At 38.3% G+C, this 20,723-nt stretch overlaps 1 protein-coding gene across 2 annotated transcripts in view; it reads right to left on the bottom strand.

Annotated features, from left to right (window-relative positions):
- The window catches only part of SPG11 (SPG11 vesicle trafficking associated, spatacsin), an 88,302-nt gene that overhangs the window by 23,956 nt on the left and 43,623 nt on the right, over positions 1–20,723 (bottom strand). For both annotated transcript variants that reach the window (XM_003987209.6, XM_045059405.1), the window contains 12 exons: positions 20,226–20,429; positions 18,826–18,932; positions 17,230–17,375; positions 15,143–15,304; positions 12,896–12,962; positions 9,503–9,668; positions 8,114–8,319; positions 7,742–7,850; positions 6,559–6,718; positions 5,678–5,950; positions 4,853–5,053; positions 4,011–4,118 (listed from right to left, as the gene is read on the bottom strand). In XM_003987209.6, coding sequence (XP_003987258.3) covers positions 4,011–4,118; positions 4,853–5,053; positions 5,678–5,950; positions 6,559–6,718; positions 7,742–7,850; positions 8,114–8,319; positions 9,503–9,668; positions 12,896–12,962; positions 15,143–15,304; positions 17,230–17,375; positions 18,826–18,932; positions 20,226–20,429 — 1,909 coding nt within the window. The remainder of the gene's footprint in view (positions 1–4,010; positions 4,119–4,852; positions 5,054–5,677; positions 5,951–6,558; positions 6,719–7,741; positions 7,851–8,113; positions 8,320–9,502; positions 9,669–12,895; positions 12,963–15,142; positions 15,305–17,229; positions 17,376–18,825; positions 18,933–20,225; positions 20,430–20,723) is intronic.

The raw sequence follows: 20,723 nt of genomic DNA, 5'->3' as shown, positions 1-20,723 counted from the left end.
GAAGACACTATAAGAAAATTATAGACCACATCCCTTACAAACACTGATGTAAAAAAAAAATCCTCAAAAAAATACTGGCAAACTGAGGGGCGCCTGGGTGGCTCTGTCGGTTAGGTGTCCGACTTTCACTCAGGTCATGATCTCACAGCTTTTGAGTTTGAGCCCCACACTGGGCTCTGTGCTGACAGTGTGAAGCCTGGAGCCTGTTTCGAATTCTGTACTTCCCTCTCTCTGTCCCTCTCCTGACTTGTGCTCTGTCTCTGTCTCTCTCAAAAATAAGTATTAAAAAACATTTAAAAAAATACTGGCAAACTGAATTCAGCAGCATATTAAAAGGATTATTCACCATTACCAAACAGGATTTATTCCTGGGATGCAAGGATGGTTCGACATACAAAAAACTAATCAATGTATACATCGTATCAACAGAAGATAGGAAAAAAAACCCCACACGACCATTTCAATTGATGTAAAAAAAAGTATTTGGCAAAATTCAACACCATTTCAAGGTTAAAAAAATAAACAACAAACTGGGGATAGGAAGAAACTACCCCACATAATAAAAGCCACATGTGACAAACCCACAGTGAACATTTTACTCAAAGGTGGAAGACTGAAACCATTCTTCTAAGATCAGAAACAAGGCAAGGATGTCTGCTTTCATCACTTCTATTCCACCCAGCACTGACTGAAGGTTCTAGCCAGAACCTTTAGGCAAGGGAAAAAAATGCACCAAATTGGAAAAGAAGAAAATAAAATGATCTTTTCAGAAAGTATGATCTTACATGTAAGAAAACCCTAACAATCACTCACACACACACACACACACACACACACACACACACACACACAACTCGGAATAAGTGAATTCAGCAAAGTAGCAGGATAAAAAGTCAACACCCAAAAATCAGTTGCATTTCTAAACACAAACAACAAACAACCCGGAAAGGAAATTACAGAAACAACTCCATTTCCAAAAGCATCAAAAAGGATAAGTTACTTAGGAATTAACTTAACCAATGAGGTAAAAGCCTTGTACAATGAAAACTACAAAACACTGCTGAAATTAAAGACATAAATAAATGGAAACACATGCCATGCTCATGGGTTGGAAGCCTTAATATTGCTAAAACATCTATACTCTCCAAAGTGATCTTTGGATTCAGTGCAATCCCTATTAAAATCCCAAAGATGCGTTTTGACAGAAATAGAAAAACCATCCTAAAATCATATGGAATTTTAAGAGACCCTCAATAGCCAAAATAATCTTGAAAAAGAACAAAACTGGAGACCTCATTCTCCCTGATTTCAAAACTTACTACAAAGCTATAATAATCAAAACAGTGTGCTACTGGCATAGAGACAGACATAAAGACCAATAGGATAGAACAGAAGGCCCAGAAATACACCCTCACATATATGGTCTAATGATTTTTGACAAGGGTGCCAAGCCATTCAATGAGGAAAGGACAGTATTTTCAACAAATGGTGCTGGGAAAACTGAATATCCACATGCAAAGAACGAAGTTGGATCCTTATACCAGAATTAACTCAAAATGGGCCAAGGACCTAAATATTAGACCTAAACACAATAAAAACTCTTAGAAGAAAACATAGGGCAAAAGTTTCACAACTCTAGATCTGGCAATAATTTCTTGGATAGGACACTAAAGGCACAAGTAACAAGGGAAAAATTAGGCAAATTGAACTTTGTGAAAACTTAAGGAAAGACACTATCGACAGTAAAAAGGCGACCCAGAGAATGGGAGAAAATATTTGCAAATCATATGTCTGATATGGGATTAATATCTCAATTATATACAGGATTCCTAAAACTCAACAACAAAAATAAGCCAATTCAAAAATGGGCCAAAGGCTTAAATAGACATTTTTCCAAAGATGCTATACAGCCAGTAAGCATGAGAAGATGCTCAACATCATTAATCATTAGGGAAATGCAAAAAAACTACAATGAGATACCACCTCACACCCATTAGGATGACTACTATCAGAAAAAACAATAATCCGGGGCGCCTGGGTGGCTCGGTCAGTTAAGCGTCTGACTTTGGCTCAGGTTATGATCTCACAGTTCGTGGGTTCGAGCCCCATGTCGGGCTCTGTGCTGACAGCTCAGATCCTGGAGCCTGCTTTGGATTCTGTGTCTCTCTCTCTCTGGCCCACCCCCACTAATGCTCTCTCTCTCTCTCGCTCTCTCAAAAATAAACGTTAAAAAATAAAAAAAAAGAAAAAAAGAAAAAAAAGAAAAAAACAGAAAACAATGGAGAGGCTGGCTGGCTCAGTTGGTACAGCATGCAGCTCTTGATCTTGGGGTCTCCAGACTGGGCGTAGAGCTTACTTAAAAACAAAAAGGAACAAAAAACAGCTAACAAGCATTGGAGAGGAAGGATGTGGAGAAATTGGAACCCTTGTGCATTGTTGCAGCGATGTAAAATAGTGCAGCTGCTATGGAAAGCAGTATGACAATTCCTCAAAATATTAAAAACAGAGTTACCATATTGTCTGGCAATTCCACTTCTGGGAGGATTCCTCAAAGACTTGAAAGTGGGGTCTCCAAGAGCTATTTGTATACCATGTTCATAGCAGCACAGTGAAAACATAGAAGCCACCCAAATATTCATGGGTAGATGAACAGAGAAGCAAAATGTGGCATATAAAACACAATGGAATTTTATTGCAATTAAAAGGAAGGAAATTCTGCAGTATGCTACAACATGGAGGAACCCTGAGAACGTCATGCTAAGGAAAATAAACCTGTCACAAAAGGGACAAATACTGTATGATTCAAGTTACATGAGGTACTTAAAGTAATCAAATCATAAATACAAAACGTAGAATCATGGTTGCCAGAGGCTGGGGATAAAGGAGAATGGGGAGTTATTGTTTACTGAGTACAGAGTTTCAGTTTCACAACATGAAAAGTGTGATGAGGATGGATGGTGGTGACGGTCGCGCAATAATGGGAATGTATTTAATACCACTAACTATATACTCAATGGTTAAAATCGTAAGTGGTATGTGTATTTTGCTAAAATAAAAAATAATGTCAAAAAAAGAAAAGGAAAGAAAGAAAAGAAAAGAAAAGAAAAGAAAAGAAAAGAAAAGAAAAGAAAAGAAAAGAAAAGATATCTAGCAGAGCCCCAGCCATGGAAAAGTGCTAGACTTGAGGACATTAATGTTCCTATTTGCTGTGATTTTGTAACCTCATGGCATATTTCAATAATTTATTCAATATTTTCAAATAATTTAACTTTTAAATCTTCATTACAGTTATTGATTTAGAGCAAAAGCCTATACTGGTTTCACTGTGATATATTTGTTGGGTAGAATCAGTATATAGTTTTGTGTCGTTTATCATCGAGTTCTTTTGGGGTTAGAGAAAGCAAAAGCGCTAAAACCCCACGGAGGACTAAGGCACATCTCTTTTCCTTCCTTATAACTTCCTCTTTCTTCCATAGGGTTAATTAGCTCCACAGGCCTGAAACAAGTACTGAAACGGTGAATCCTGAAATGGACCACAAGGCTCAGCATCATTTGGACCGGGACTACGAGGACTCTGGATGGAAAAGGCCATTATTTTCTGCCACAGCAAATACAGCAGTATTATGCACCCTTCACGCTCAGTGCTGTTGGCAGTTCTGTTAGAGTGGCAAAGTGTGGCTCACCCACCACCATACTCCTCTCAAGCATCCATAGCAGATCCTGTTAATCCCTTTCCCACTGAGCTTGGCTGCAGCTCGAGACCTTGATTAGAATTAACACATTAGATGAAACCTCTCTGTCATGCCTGGCAACTGAGGTGCTGTAAGCAAGGCCGCTGTGACTCCTGTCCTACCCACCCCCCCCCCCCACCTCTGGAACAGTACAAATGAGCTGGTATGAATTATGACACATACCAGCCATTCGCCTGTCATATCCTGACTACTAACAGATGATGGGCCACGCTACCCAATTGCAGATCAGCCACAAAGAGCAGTATGATTCCAACTTACAGTCTCAAAGCTTTTTTCGAACTCCAGAAGTTTAACTTCAGCTTCCTTATAATTCTTAAAGAACATACATAGTTCATATATCTCCATCATCAACAGTAGTGGGGAATCCTTTAAGACAGAGTTTGAATGAAATTACAAAATCGTGAATTCAATAAATGCTATTTTCTCAATGAACAGTGCCAATCAATATAAGAGGTTAAAGTAAAAACTTAAGTACTAGTAGTAACAGTTTCATCGTAGAATTAAGCCATATATGTTAAAAAGAAAGATTAAATTTATATTTCTTTTACCTTTTAGAAAAAAGATATTCAGGCCAGGTACACCTACTCAACAGTCCACTGCACACGAGCTGGAGATGTTCCACTAGATGGCGCTAGGACACCTCTACATACACTCCTGGAAAATGGGCTCCAGAGAGCTGCCAACCTACAGCTGTCTGGGGCATTTCTATCACTTTGGTGAAAGCTTTTCAGTCAGAAGACAGGAGTTTTGGAATGAGAAAGTATAGATCTGAACTATAAATATACTAATTACTAAAACACTTTGAGACCCTGGGGAAAGATACCTAAGTTCTACAAGCCCAAGCTTGTTACTGTATAAAATGAGGATAATACCATTTCATAACATCTTCATATAATACTGTCTTTGTATTGGATTATTTTGAGAACTGGCTAAAATAAATTTAAAGCTCTTTGCTAAATAAATGGTAGTTCTATTATCATTATTTGTTGTTGGCTAAAAAACCCCAAAAAACCCAGGGTTACAACAATTGAAAAATCCAATGGGAATATTCTGAAGTAACCTTTTTAAACTCAGGAAAGAAATGAAGTGACTATCACTACCTTCAAGAAAAGGTGGAAACCTCTGATGAGAGTTTTGCTCTTCCGCCTTGTTAATAATGTTTTCCAGATGACTGAGAGGTCTTGAAGCTCCCACGTGTGGCCCTCCACTGAGCCCTGAATGTGTCCTGTTGCTTCGGCTGCAACACTCTCCTCCACAGATGTGATGATCCAAACACAGAGACAAGGAATAGTACTGGCACCCTGCCATTGGATAAAAACTTTTCAAAATAAAATAACAATTGTGTCTGAATTACCTGACAGAGGGAGTTGGGAATTGCCAGCAATGCTACAACCATGGATGGATATGTCCTGTTTAGAACAAGTCACCTCACCAACAATAAATTGGTTAAAATAGCTTGAAAAGCCTTCAAACATGAAATAAACACTAATAAACAACAAGGGATTATTATAAACTATTCTGCAGAGTGTAACATGTCAAAGGACCAAGAGACTGAGCAGGTATACATGGAAGTTGTGGAAATACAAAGTATAAGAAAACAAGACAGCCTTCCACAGAAAGGCTGATCAAGGGGCTGGCTACAGCATCCCACTTCTTTGCTCAAGAGGCAGGGTCCCTTCTCTTTGCCAACCAGGAAGCAAGGCTCTGATCACCCGAGTTATTGAGTATCAACGTACAAGAAAGTGTACTATTAGATGGCCTGGAGCCTAAGCTGGAAAAGCACAAAAGTGACAGTGGCCTTGAAAACACAGGCTGGAGCCTCACATCATCACCCCACTTCCTCTCTGATTATCAGCCTTCCCAGTCCCTCTCCACTGTTCCTCTTGCTCTCTGGGTCCTTAATTTAGGTGTTTCATTATCCTCACCTGGAGACATGAGGCCAAGACACTAAGGATAGGGGCCTGTTGTTTCACAGCTTCAGCTAGGAGCCAGGACCCGGAGTTTGGCTCCTCCGAGCACTGGAGCAGAACTTCAAAGAGATCAGTCATCTCTTCTTTGTTTCCCTGGAATTCCTGGGGGGACCTGTTGCAGACTTGATCACTGTCCATCCTGGAGTTGGACACTAAGGGCAAGTTCTCAAAAGCCAATCTTAAGTGGTCTTCAAGGACAGGACTGAAATACTGAAGAAGAGATTTCACCTAGAAAACAGACAATTAAAAAAGACAACTGTCAATTTCACCTGGAGCTGAAAAATGTTAGAGAAAAGCAGAGGCAAATTGTTCTTTCTCACCCTGAACTGCGTGCAGGGGAAGTGACCATGAATTTTACAAAGTAATTTATTGCTTTGGAGTGAATTTCCATATTCAATCTGGAGTCGCAAAAACCTCTTCCTTCAGCTCTTTAATACTAATGATTAGTCCGTTTTTTTTAAAAAAAATTTTAATGTTTATTTATTTTTGAGATAGAGCATGAGGGGGTGGGGCTGCAGAGAGAAAGAGAGAGAGACACAGAATCTGAAGCAGACTCTAAGGTCTGAGCTGTCCGCACAGAGCCCGACGCGGGGCTCGAACCCACGAACCGTGAGATCACAACCTGAGCCGAAGTCGAACACTTAACTGACTGAGTCACCCAGGCACCCCTAATGACTAGTCCTTTAACTGAAGCCAATCCACTGAAATCTTAGTAAAAATAGTAGCATCATATAAAACAAAAGCCTAGGTATACACAACAGAAAGAACACTACTTTTCTTTCCAGAAGTCTTCTAATTTCCTCTTCTTGAATAGTTGGGAACAAATGGTGGCTTACCTCCTCTGGGTGATAGTTATGGAGTTGACTGTGAATAATGAACTGTAACCAATCATTTGCTTTGGCACATTCTCTGAGGTAAGATGTGCTCAGTTTCACATTGTGGATCCTGCAGAACTGTACCGCTAATGCCCACTGGCTGCTAGATTCACTAGATATCCTGTAATTGGGCAGTAGAGGAAAAAACAAACTTGTTAAGATATAGCTTTAATTTTAAACTGGAAAATTAGTAAACACTAAATAAATTTAACCATAGCATATGTTCTAAAAAGCCTTTCAACAAGTATCAATGTTTAGTAGGCTGTTCTGGAAAACAGTGGTGGAAAAAAGAGGACTCCTGTACCCATAACACAAAAGCTTTCTTAGTATACTAGCAGAATTCATTTCTTTTATCAGCCAAGTATCTATCAGTAGATATAGTAGCTATATACCATCTTAAGGAGAACTGCATAAACAGTCAGTCAAGACACTTCCTGAGTGCTTAACTGTTTTTGTATGATTTACAGTATCAGAGTGCAGACAAGTGCATGGGCTTCCTAAGTGGGGAGTACCTGTTCTTAGATCAGGTGCATTCAGAGTGGTATGGCTATAGACAGGGAGTACCTGTTCCTACTGGCAGCAGGAAACTGCAGATAACAGAGCCATTGACAGCAGGTATAGGAGAATAGTGTGCCTCCCCACAGTCTGGGGTCACCCCAGGGTTACCCCAGGTGGCGTAGCACAGAGGAAAGATGGCATAAATGTGTATGTAGAGGGGTTTTTGTGGATAGATGGTCACCTCAACTTTCATTATCAACTAACATACATTAGGAAGAAAAAATTAAGGACATCACTTAGAGTCAAATTTTGTGAGATCCATCCCACATCTTCTTAAATGATTTCAATATGTGACACTTAAGAGATTCCTCTGACCAGCAGGACAGTGGAGGAGACAGAGCACTTTTGCATCTCTTGGAAACTCTATCTCTAAAGAGTGAATAATTATCTTCACCCTCCTTTTACTAATGGCAAGAAGAAATTAAAATCCTTGTCCATTTACCAAGTATCTACTATACGCTGGCTGAGTAAGAAGACTTGAAAGGATTGATAAAAATATGTGAGGCGTTAGAAGAAAGACTAGGCAAACACAGCTTGGAAGATTAAAGTTTGCTGGAAAAAAGACTGAGGTTGCAATTCAACAAACCTATTTATTTCCTGCTGCTGAATGCTGCTCCATATACCTTCTTCTAAAAGAGTAAGCAATTCTTCTATGGTTGCCTTTTCACCCATAGCCAGTTTAGATAGTTTTTCAGCTGTAAGAAATATAAACAATAAAATATGGTGAAGAGAAAGGGTCAGGCACTGGGAATTTCTGTTTGAAGAGTGTGGCCTTGGGCCATTTCAGAACCTAATTAAAAGGCCCAAAAAAGTGAGATAAAGTGCAAACATTCTGCCGGAAAAGAATGAGACAGGAAGGTAACTGTTTCTCCCCCAACCACTCATAATCCAGTGCCTCAGACCTATTCATCCCTTGTCCCCTGAACAAAACAAACCCCAGATAGAAAAGGTGCTGTACCTAGAGACTCTCTGACACAGCTGTACTGAGCATCTTCATTTCTACACTTGTAGCTCAAAATTATATTGGCCACTTTCATATCAACTCTGAGCTTTAGGCTGTCGAGGCCAAGCAGTTCTAAGAAACAAACACACGCAGCTGCTATTGAAGGTATGTAGAAGGAGGAGAGTCCTAAAACATAGGCCTCATCGCCTACTTGCTGGACCCTGAAAAAGGAAGAAATCAGAATCACATCATGATTGAAACAATGAAAATTGTTTCTCAACAGGAAGAGCAGCCAGAATTACACAGTGATACATGGAGCGTCAGACACCTATGATTTTTGCCCCCTGCACACACCCATTTAAGTTCTTGGCAGTTTTTAGTTGTCTCCATAGCTCCCCATTCCTGTACATTTCACCTTCTCCTAAAACACCTGTTTATAAGCCAAATTATTCTTGCTTCCAACTTCATCCAAGGAACACAGAACTTCTGAAAGACTGTCAACTTGTGATCTTATCAATTATGAATATATATACATACTACCAAGAAAATTAATGCCAATTAAACTTGACATATTAGGTTTTAAAATTTCTTTTTAATGTTTATTTTTAGATAGAGAGCACACACACATGGGAGGAGCAGAGAGAGAGGGAGAATCCTAGGCAGGCTCCATGCTGTCAGTACAGACCCTCATACGGGGCTCGATATTAGAACTGTGAGATCATGACCTGAGTTGAAATCAAGAGACACTTAACTGACTGAACCACCCAAGTGTCCCCATTTATATTAGTTTTACAAGCGTAGACAAATTTCAAGGACAGATGCACACAAAAATAACCGTATTAATTTACTATGTAGGATGAAGACAGGAGACTCGGACTTTTATCTTTCATTTTTCACCATTCTGAATTACTTGAACATTTTACCATAAAAATGCATTACTTTGTTAGCTATAAGACAAATCAATAAATAAAGTAAATCTATATTTAGCTGATTATATAAAATACTTCTCCAAATTCTGTACTTTATAAAAGTGAATTATAAAAAATGAAGATCATAAATACAGAATTCACATCTTATTATATATACAATTCCCTCTTTAGAGGAACCACTAATATTTGGCAAGCTCCTGGGTCATTTTTCTGTTTTAAACAGAATTTTAAAAGACATAAAAAGAATCTTTTAATATTATCTTTATTATCTTTTTTCCTATTAACAAAGATACACTAAATTCCCCACACTTGGGATATACAGAAAAGCACAAAGGGGAAAAAAAAGAACACTAAATTACTAGCCAGATATAATTATTTAACTGTGATATATTTTCAGAATTTTTTTTCAAATACATGTGAAAAATACTCAGATATGCCTTTTATTAAGAGTACAAATTATGTTTTAAATACTCACAGCTGCTTGGGAGTCTTGCTCTTGGTTAATTCCTGGACCAGAAAAGTACCAAATGCAAACGAAGGCCGTCCATGTTGTAAATAATAAGCAAAATTCAGACGTTCCACTATAGCATACTTATTAACCAGGTCAGGGCTAGAAAAATGCGGGAGATGACTCCCTGCATCTGGGGGGAAAATAAAGCAATGTTAATCCTCTTCACTTCACCATGATCAATTCCAAATTTGTACGTGGGAAACTTAACTCTGCAATGGTAAAAGAAAACCAGTCGTTATTGTCATTTTGTACCACCGTGTATTACTGTGAACCACCAAAATGTAATAGTTTATTTTATTGTGAAGAAGTAGCCCTCCATTTTACACAAAAATATGTACCTGAGAAGCTGCATAAAAAACTTATAATTTATACTTTTCCTCACAGAACTTATTTTATATGCCGTAATTCTATATTTGATGATCATTTAAGTTCACAATGGCAATAATCCTTTAGCCTGTAAAATCTCTGCCGATGATCTGCAAAAAGAGCTTTACAATTCATTCATGCAGCTCGTAACACAATGAAATCCCTTCATAACGTATTTATATGAGTCCTCTATTCACCAAGGCCAACTCACTATACCTTCCTCCAGTAAACAGTTTTAAGAACATCCTTTTCTTCATATTAATACCGTTCTACAATTTCCGTTTATCACTAGCTATAGTTTCTGATGATGTTTTCATAGAGGACCTTATTAGCTATATGATGATACCATCTTTCTAAGATTAGCAGAGTAGCTCAGTTTAAAGTTACTCTGTGCCCATGAAAATAACAGAAAAAACATTTTTTCCTCTCTAGAGAAATCTGAAGTCAGAAGATGTTTGCGTGTGACAAGTTAGTATGAAATAACCGCTTCTGTCAAGCCCTAATCTTTAATTGCCTCTTAGGCCACTCACTACCTATAAAAAAAAATGAAATAACATTTTTGTTTTCTTCTAAATGTATATTTTTAACATTTATTTATATTTTTGAGAGAGAGAGAGAGATAGAGAGAGAGAGAGAGAACACCTGTGCGTGCAAGCAGGGGAGGGGAGGAGAGAGAGGGAGACAGAGAATCCCAAGGACTCCGTGCTTTCAGTGCAGAGCCAGATGCGGGGTTCAAGCTCATGAACTGTGAGATCATGACCTGAGACAAAATTGACTTGAATGCTCAACTGACTGAGACACCCAGGCACCCCTGAAACCACATTTTGAACTGTTAAGGAGCAAGTTCTTGGAAAACTTCATCTGCTCTTATTTTCAAAGTTCAAAGCCTATTTCTGAAAAAAAAAAAAAATTATCCTGTAAAAAAAATGATTTTTTTATACTGTGACTTGGTTCTTAAAAAAAAGACAGACAGAAAGACTTGAAGCGAGGTGTCTGTCATCTAACAAAGCTATTACTTAAAAGTCTACCACCTTTGAGATTAAAAAATTGTCACATGCCTTATCTATATTCTTTGTGAGAACACAGTGACTTTGGTAACTTGTAATTACACATAAAACTGTTCATTCACTCATTAAATATTTGCTGAATACATGTGAAGTATATAGCACTGCCTGGCACCAAATCAGCTAACTTCAGTTTTTGTTTTTTTTTTTTTTTCAACGTTTTATTTTATTTTTGGGACAGAGAGAGACAGAGCATGAACGGGGTAGGGGCAGAGAGAGAGGGAGACACAGAATCGGAAACAGGCTCCAGGCTCTGAGCCATCAGCCCAGAGCCCGATGCGGGGCTCGAACTCACGGACCGCGAGATTGTGACCTGGCTGAAGTCGGACGCTTAACCGACTGCGCCACCCAGGCGCCCCAACTTCAGTTTTTAATTCAAGTAAGACCGTGATCTTTTAGCAGCTGAGGGCTAGTATGGAGAGGGTACACAAGAAAAAATTCTACCCAAAAGGTAATTTTCTCTGGCCTGACACAGAAGCCAAGTCACCTCGCAGTCACTCTACATCTCTTTTCAGTGGTAAGACCATATGAAAAAAAAAGTATAAACATTCTAATTAAATACAATTCTCCAATCTCATAAATCCACATTATGTTTTTATAATTGTTTCATTTACTTTATGCTTTATTTCTTCAAATATTTCCCAACACCAGGCAGGGAATATGCCTTTAACTTCCTCTCTTTTCCCCAAGTGTACCCAGTACGGTGCTCAGTCTCCAAAAGGGGGTCAGGATTCTGGTGAAGTTGTTGGAATTGGAGGCATTAGAACAGCACAGGGGAATCAGTCTACACTCTAGTAGTAACTTCACTGAGATTAAGTATTTTCATTTGAGAATGCAATACGCACTACTATATTCAGCCATCAACAAATATTTATTGAACATCTATTACAGGTCTGGCACTGCACGAGCTCTGGGCACTAGGTGAGTTAAATATATTGAAATTTGAAATTACAAAATGGACACATTAGAAAATTCATTTTTATGCATGTCCATAAATATTTACAGGGTATACATTATGTGCAAAGTGCTAATCTGAAGCCTAGAGTAATATCGGCAGAGACACCACAAGTACCATGACATTAAAGGCTAACCCTAAATTTAAAAGTAAAAAAGAAAAAGTAGAGTTTAAGCATGGCACCAAAAAAAAAAGAAAAAAAAAAAAATCAGAGAAGTGCTTCTGGTCTAAAAAGAACAACAATGTGTATGCCTCTGGTGCTTACCATGAGCTAGGAGCTCCAAGAGCTTTTTAAATACTTTGTCTCCTGTCATTCTCATGTAATACGTGAGGTGGGCACTGTTATTAACCTTATTTTGTAGGGAACTGAAGAAAGCTTACATCACTTACCCAAGATCGAGCCAGGATTTGTCTAAAGCCAACACCTATGCTCTTAATCTTATTTATAATACTATACTGCAAACAGGGATTTTTGGAAAGGGAGAAATTTAAGCAGATAATACAGATACACTTTAGGATAATATATCTTATATTTCTCGGCAAGAATAGCACTAGTGATGTATTACAATTACTTTTAACTCACGAAATGTTTTCAGTTCAGTCTCCTAGAAAATGTTTTCCATCAGAATGCATCTTTATTTTTGAAATGGAAAGCAGTGAGGGGTGCCTGGCAGCCGTCAGTTAAGCAACCAACTCTTGATTTCACCTCAGGTCATGATCTCATGATGGGTCATGAGATCGAGCTCTACGCTGGGCTCCACACTGGGCATGGTGCCTACTTAAGAGTCTCTCTCTTCCTCTCCATTGTCCCTCCCCCAATTACCCACTCACTCATGCACATGTGCTCTGTCTCAAAAAACAAAACAAAAAAGCAGAGAAAAAAACTGGATTGGCCTTACATAAATTAACTTCTACTGTCAACACTGCTGAAATACTTAACTTCTAAAGCCCTAAATACCTATAATGACTTACCTCCTATAGCCAGTGTGTTGGCAGATTGCCAGCCAAACAATCTGCTAGGATCAAAGGGCAATAATGACTGAAAAAGGGGAGAAGTCAGAATTAAAAGTTAATCGACTCTAAAATAAGTAAACAAAACTGTATGAAAAGACTTCACAGGTAGTCTGCTTCCCTTCTTCAACCTTATCTTTCTGAACATAAATTCTCTGAGCCCAACTTACAAAAAACAAAAAAAAAAGAATGCATGAGACACTTTCCTATGTTAATAAAAAAAGAACTGGCTGTGTTCCTTTTACAGACTCCCCTCACTTCAAACTACATCTGCAAAGTGTACTCTCTTTCGTTTCAAACAACATCAATCATAATGTAAATGGATTTTTGAAATACTTTTGGAATCCAAAAGCAAGAGAAGAGGCTAGAAAATGTTACCATGTAAACAAGACAATGTAAGCTAAGGCAGGACTAGAAAGGAAAGAGGAAAAGTAGATCAAAGGTTAGAGGAATGTGGTGAACGAACCACCACTGCCATCAAAGAAAAAAGAGGGCAGGAAGTTGTTAAGCCAGTCAGAAAAGGTTTGAAAGCTGGGAGCCATAGCTGTTTGAAATTTGTCTAAGCCAAAGATTTAGCAAAGATGATCAACAGATGGTAGAAAAGATAAAGGAGAAAATAAAACTTTTAAGTCAAGATGTGAGTGGCTAAGGAAAAAGCAGCTTTGATTTAAAATTAAATAAGAATTTGTGGTCTGTTAAGGAAGGGCTACTTTTCATAAAGTAATATGACTAAAAAACTGCATCAGTCAACTTGAGAACAGAACAAAGAACAACCTGAATCACTTATGTTCTAGGCTGATTGAATCCACTTTAGGCAGTGCAACTGCTTTGGTATAATCCACTTAAAGTTTATACCAGTGCTACTGGTCTGCAATAAGATAAGAAACTTGCAATAACTTTAAATCCAGCTAAATGCTTCCTGCTTCAAGAGTGTCTTGCTACACAGACCAAACAACAACAAAACAAAAAAACACAACAAAAGCCTGCTGAACTGAACCGTGTACTTAATAACATAGATTTATATAATAGTTCAAGATCCTAATCTCATCACATCCCAGCAACAAGCAGTTCATGGAGTGGCACCCACATGGGGAGTGAGCATTCTGAGCAGGACTACTCTATAAATTAAGGACTGTTGACACTGGAGAAATTTTGTACCTTTATAGATTATAGCATTTATGTTGAATTAAAGACCCTAATGGGAAATATGCGCACCTCAAGAAAAAAAGCAAAAGCCCTCTGAAATGAGAAATGAACAAAAGAATGTGTTCGTAACAGAAGATCCCTGAATAGGTTTCAGGGTATATGAATTCCTCGAAAATATATGCAAACTTATACATATATGTGCAGTTTTTCTGGGTAGAGGACTCCCATTCTTAAAGAGGTTTTGTCCTGAGAATGGTTAAGAAGCACTGATTTAAATAAACAAATAACTCGATTCACTGAGAAGAGAGAGACACAAGTTATCTGTGTAGAATGCTTTCGATGAAAGCAGCAGACAAGTATGCTGGCCAACTATCCGCTCTCAGATCCATTTCCACCTTTCCCCTACAGAGAACTGCATTGCCCAAGCTCACTTGCCCTTTGGCTACCAGTAGGGTTAGCCCAGAGAACAAGATGGATACTAAAGGTGGGAAGAGGGGAGAAACCAGGTATTTTTTTCCTTCTTTGTTTTCTGGGGTATCTCCTCCAAGGTTCCAGCTCCACCTTCTGTTTCCAGCTCTCATTAGACAGCCAGGTTGTCAGATTAGCTCCCAGAGACAGCTCCAGCTTCTGGGTTCTGGTAACACCACTTTCTTGCACTGTTCTTGCAGCCTTAGGAGTGTTGACGGCTTCCTTCTTCATCAGTTTTTGGGTTGTCTCACCAGGGCAAGTTTGGATTCTCCTTTCTGCTGTTACCGTGTAATTTCCTATTTGAAAGACCCAGGGTAGGGGCAGCTGGGTGGCTCAGTCGGTTAAGTGTCTGACTTTGGCTCAGGTCACGATTTTGCGGTTGAGGAGTTTGGGCCCCACATGGGATCTGTGCTTACAGCTCAGAGCCTGGAGCCTGCTTTATTCTGTGTCTCCCTGTCTCTCTGCCCCTCCCCTGCTTGCACTCTGTTTCTCTCAAAAAGAAGTAATAAACATTGAAAGACCTAGAGTAGGTTTCTGTGTTCCTGGCTGAACCTTGACTGATACCCCTCAATACTATCCACCTAAATACTGTACCTGCATAAGGTGGTAAAGTGTAATATCAGGTGGCAGGACATTAGAGGCGGTATACTGTGGGAATAGAGCAGTTTTTAGCTTGGGATAAGGAGTTAATGCCATCTTCAGTAACTGGGGATCTACTTTCTTCAAACAGGTCTCATTTTCATCATTCTGAACAACCTAAATAAAAAGATCACATGGTACAGAGTAAGGGTTTTCTCTTTCCCAAATTTAAGTTTTTTTTTTCACAAGAATGAAACAAGGTTAGCTTGAAAAAATACATGGAAGTGAAAAAACCAATGGTCAAGGAGTTAGAAGCCAAGAGTTCTCATTCTGGTTCTAGGAAAAACTAGCTGGTGACCCTGGGCCAGATATTCAACATCAGGCCTCTGTTTCCTCATCTATAAGATTAGGAAGTTCAACTAGATCAGTGGTTTTCAAATTGTATGTGAAAAAACTGTTTGAAAAAAGGCTCTGCTACTAAAATGTTTAGAGTATTTTTTATTTTTTAAAATTTTATTTAATTTATTTAGAGAGCACATGTGTGAGCAGGGAAGAGGAGCAGAGGAAAAGGGAGTGAGAGAGAGACCATCTTAAGCAGGCTCCACACTCAGCATGGAGCCTGACATGAGGCTCAATCTTATGACCCTGGGATCATGACCTGAAATGAAATCAAGAGTCAGATGCTCAACCAGCTGAGCCACCCTGGCACCCCTTAAAATAGTTAAAGAATAAATAGTAAATATTTTTAAAGGAAAAAGAAAACCACTTGACTAGATGACTCCTACCTAGGTTTTTCTCCCTCAGTGCTCAAGTTATTCTAGGACTATTTTTTGACAGGTGATTATAAACAGAGGAATAGATAACCATATGAATTAAAATACATTGCAATAATCTGGAGGATGTAGTATTATATTAAATTAGCATCAGTAAGAAGCTTTTAAGGATTAGATGTTAAACAGCATCCTTAATTCAGTTCCCTCTAACCAGGCATACTATACTTACAAAGAAGCAGAGATGGGCAAATTTCCACCGGGTCCCTTAAGAGTTTATATGGATAGCTAAAAATTATGATTTCCTTTTTGCTTAAGAGTACAAATAGTAGACAGTAATTCCTAAGCCACATCTAAAATACAGTTACTCCCAGGAGCAATCAGAAACTGACACGCTATCCTTAAAACAAACCTGGAGTTTAAAAAACAAAGGTAGGGGTACCTAGGTGGCTCAGTCAGTTTAGAGTCTGACTCTTGATCGCGGCTCAGGTCATGATCTCACAGTTCATGAGTTGGAGCCCCTCCTAGGGCTCTGCACTGGTGGTGCGGAGCCTGCTTCTGTCTCTCCTTCTCTCTGCTCCTCCCTTGCCTGTGCTCTCTCTCAAAAAAATAAATAAACTTAAAAAAAATAAATAAATACCAGATATACACACACACACACAATTGATTCTGTTTCTCTGGAGAACCCTGACTAATACAAGGCTTCTGAAATCCATAGAGGGAGGGAGGGAGGGAGGGAGGGAGGGAGGGATGGAGGGGGGAAGGAAGGAAGGAAAGAAAAGAAAAAAGAAAAGAAAAGAAAAGAAAAAAAGAAAGAAAGAAAGAAAGAAAGAAAGAAAGAAAGAAAGAAAGAAAGAAAGAAAGAAAGAAAGAAAAGAAAGAAAAGAAAGAAAAGAAAAGAAAGAAAAGAAAGAAAGAAAGAAAGAAGAAAAGAAAGAAAGAAAAGAAAGAAAGAAAAGAAAGAAAGAAAAGAAAGAGAAAAGAAAGAGAAAAGAAAAAGAAAGAGAAAAGAAAGAGAAAAGAAAGAGAAAAGAAAGAAAAGAAAGAAAAGAAAGAAAGAAAGAAAGAAAGAAGAAAGAAAGAAAGAAAGAAAGAAAGAAAGAAAGAAAGAAAGAATGAATGAATCTCTACACCACATATTAGTTCCCTTTCAACTTAAGAGGATATAATATAAAATATAAAACTTCATCCTTTGTTTTATGCTCTTTAATATGAGATACTTATAAGTAGTTATACTTGAATATCACAGGAGGTCTAGAAAATCCATAGATATTTCTGCTAAATTTAAAATCAGTCCTATTTTGCAAGAACAGGTAAAAGTGTTATCCGTACCTGGCTGACACCCCCAGGGGCATACATTGTAGTAGCAAGGGCCAGGAGAGTATGTCCTTCCAACAGCATACTGCTTACACTGGCCTGGTTGCTGGGAATCAGTATCTGAGCATTTGCAAGGCTAGCCTGGAAGATCAATTTGGGATCTGGAAAACAAAAGAGTAGGTTTTTTTCCTTAAGAGAGTTACATAATTCTGAGAAGAAAATTTTCCCTATCCACAGTATGAAGGACTTTCTAAGTTTAAAAGCAATAAGAAAACATCAAAAGGGAAAATGAGAGATTTGTCCAAATAAAAATAAACTTCTATTTAAACAACTGAGACAAACAACTGTTCAAACAAGTGAGATAAACAAAAGAAAACTAAAAGGAAGTAATGAACTGGGGGGGGGGGGGGCGGGGTGTGGAATTTTAACAACAAATTAACAACAAATGATAACCTAAAATTAATGTCTTCAGCAAAGAGCTCATACAAATCAATGCCTGAAATACTGACTCTCACAGATAGACTGTCACGATGTGGGAGCTTAATAAACATTTGTTGGATGAATGCAGGCTATAAAGAAAAAAAAGGATACAGAAAATAACCAGAACAAAATACATGAAGACAGATCAAGAGTTGCCTGTGGATGATTATCTACCTAGGCTATCTACCTGCAGAGTTTTACCTTTTGATAGTTGTCTGTGGCGTCCAATTTTTCTTTACAATAAACATATTATCAACATCAAAAACAAACAAAACAAAACAAAAACCCCAATCCACATTATGAAAAAATTCTTTATATTGGAAAAAAAAAACCCAGAATTACATAAAAGTGAAAGATTGGCTGTTGACATTCCTTGTCTGTGTTAGTGGCTTTGCCTGTCCCCTTTCCCAAGTGGAGTCTCTGGAATAATACCAGCTAAACCCTCAAGGGGGGCGGGGGTTACAGGGCTTTTCTGATTATAACCAGAGCAAAGCTCTCCTTCAGCAGCTCCACTACATAAGACAGAACAATCCAGACATAGTGTGGTTTGTTTTTTTTAAATTCCATCTGGAGTTACTTACTAAAAAATTCAGGGCAGACACCTGGAAGACAGACCACTTCTTCATAGAAAAAGGGTGTCATTACCAGAGAGCAGGAATTCACCCTGTGATAAACTGGTAAGATGAGACATATCCAGAAAGAACAAGCCTGAGGCTGAGGGGGAAGGGAACACTAGCACACATGCTGTCTGGCTTTTCTTGGCTGGCAAGAGGGCAACATTTTTGGTCTTCTGCTTTTTAAACAAAGCTTGAACCTAGGTTATAGTCAGATGTTTGTCTATAGACAAATGATTTATTTAGAGAACACAAATTATGTGCCATTTAACAGACCATTTAGCCAGACCTTATTTTTTTTTTTTGTTAAGAGACAGCATGAGCAAGGAAAGGGCAAAGAGAGAAGGGGACATAGAATCCAAAGCAGGGTCCAGGCTCTGAGCTGTCAGCACAGAGCCCAAAGAGGGGCTTGAACTCATGAACCACGAGATCATGACCTGAACCAAAGTTGGATGCTTGACCGACTGACCCACCCAGGCACCCCGACATTTTTGTATTTAATACGGTACACCCATACCTGTTAAATTACTGGAAACTTGTCGACACTGAACTAAAAATTCAAACCAAGGGTGAGCTTCATATAATTCACTTTTTTCCAAAAAGGGACAATTTGAAGGATTAAGTCTGTATATAAAACAAAGGAACAAACTCTGGTTAGCACACAAAATAAGACGGTTACAATCATGTTTGCCCCAGATGATAACTAGCATTTAAAAAGGAATTTCAGAATTAAAAGTAAATATAATATACTCCAATCTTGCGTTGTGTTTTACTTATTTATCGTCTAGAAATAGAGAAAAATTTAGAGACAGGTAATTTTATTTATAATGTGTTTACTTCCATGATGAAATTTTACCAATTCTGTAAGATTAACAGATACCTTGTCCTGTCATATTTTATTATTTTAAACAACAAAAACTTGTCAGCATTTTCAAACTTCAGAGGCTTTTAAAAACTTCCACAACTACAGAGAAGCTAGGACCGAGGAATTCAGTCTCAGGATAGATCCTTTGAATATATGACTTCTAAATCTTCTCTTACCAGCAGCTTTGGGGAAAACATTTCTGTGTCTAAATAAGCTTCAATGATACGAACCAGAAAAATACCATCTATTTGAATTCTTAGTCTTTAATACACAAAATAAAATAAAAAGGTTCTCATTAGCACCTAAGGGTGGACTCTGGAATCAAATCTAAGTAAATTAAATCTGGCTGTGCCATTTATGAGAGCCATGTGCTGTAAGTAAGGCACTCGGCCTCTCTCAATGCTTCAGTTTCCTCATCTGTGTAATGGAGATTGGAATAACCACCCGATAGGCCTTTTGTGAAAATTAGATGAGATAATGCACGTAAAGTACTTAGTCTAGTGCCAGGAACACTGTAAGTACTCCTATATTAGAGACATAGTCTTGTTAGCACTGACCCAACAGTAATTCAGAGCAGCCAGAGTGATCTTGGGCGGTACACATAGATGTATATCTATCTAAGTATCAATTTAAGAGTATACCTAACATACCTTGCAGTGGTTATGAACTCATAACCTTCTGTTAATCTTACAGAATTGTTTAGCATTCATTTGCCTGGTAATGAAGGTATCAAGTAACTCCAAGTTAACTTTCGGAATCTTCCTCTCTTTTAAACTTTTAAGGCATTTCTTTCATTTTATTCTTTGTAGTTATCTTATAGGTTAACAGACATGTTACAGGATTAACATCACCAAAAAACACATGATAAGCAGTTAGCTGAATGCAGCACTGAACTAAGGTACCAAGTACTGGAGTGAAGGGGCACTATTTCAAAAAGATCAGTATTCCTCAAGGGAGTGTTTAATATTTTCCTAAACGCCACATTCAGAAGTAGTATGGAAAGAGGAAACTGATTTGTGCTGCTCAAGGACAAATCAATTCTCAATACTCACTTGTAATGGTCAAGATAGACATAGAGAAGATACTGCAGACTGTGTTCCAAACAATAGAGAATGAAGTGAGAATGGAAATCCCAACCTTCTTTGGACCTGTAGTTTTGAACAGGTAGAGTATCTTGCATCACACCTCCAATTCGGTTCAGTCTTAGGAGGAAGAGTTCAAAGTCTTCTAGTTCAGACTGAAGAAAAATCCCACTCCTGTTGGGCAGGTTTCAGAGGTGGCAAGTTACCAAGTTGCTAGACTCAGGGCAGACCAAACCACTTCCATTGTGGAAGTCTCAGCTACTTAAAAATAAGGATTTACAAATTAAGACTGACAAGTCTTGTGGTAGGGTCCCCTTCCTAATGTAAGAAAAAACAAACCTCAAAGCAACCTGGCTATATGTGTATGTGACAACATCCCTCACAACCTTGTAACAGGAGACCACTTAACCAGACTACATGTTTGTGTGTTACCATATATAGGAGACAAAGAAGTAAAAAGTATATAGA

The sequence above is a fragment of the Felis catus genome, chromosome B3 (genome assembly GCF_018350175.1).
Source record: "Felis catus isolate Fca126 chromosome B3, F.catus_Fca126_mat1.0, whole genome shotgun sequence".
NCBI classification, from domain to species: domain Eukaryota; kingdom Metazoa; phylum Chordata; class Mammalia; order Carnivora; family Felidae; genus Felis; species Felis catus.
The sequence above is the reverse complement of the archived record's forward strand: the minus strand, read 5'-3'. Positions and strand labels throughout refer to the sequence as shown.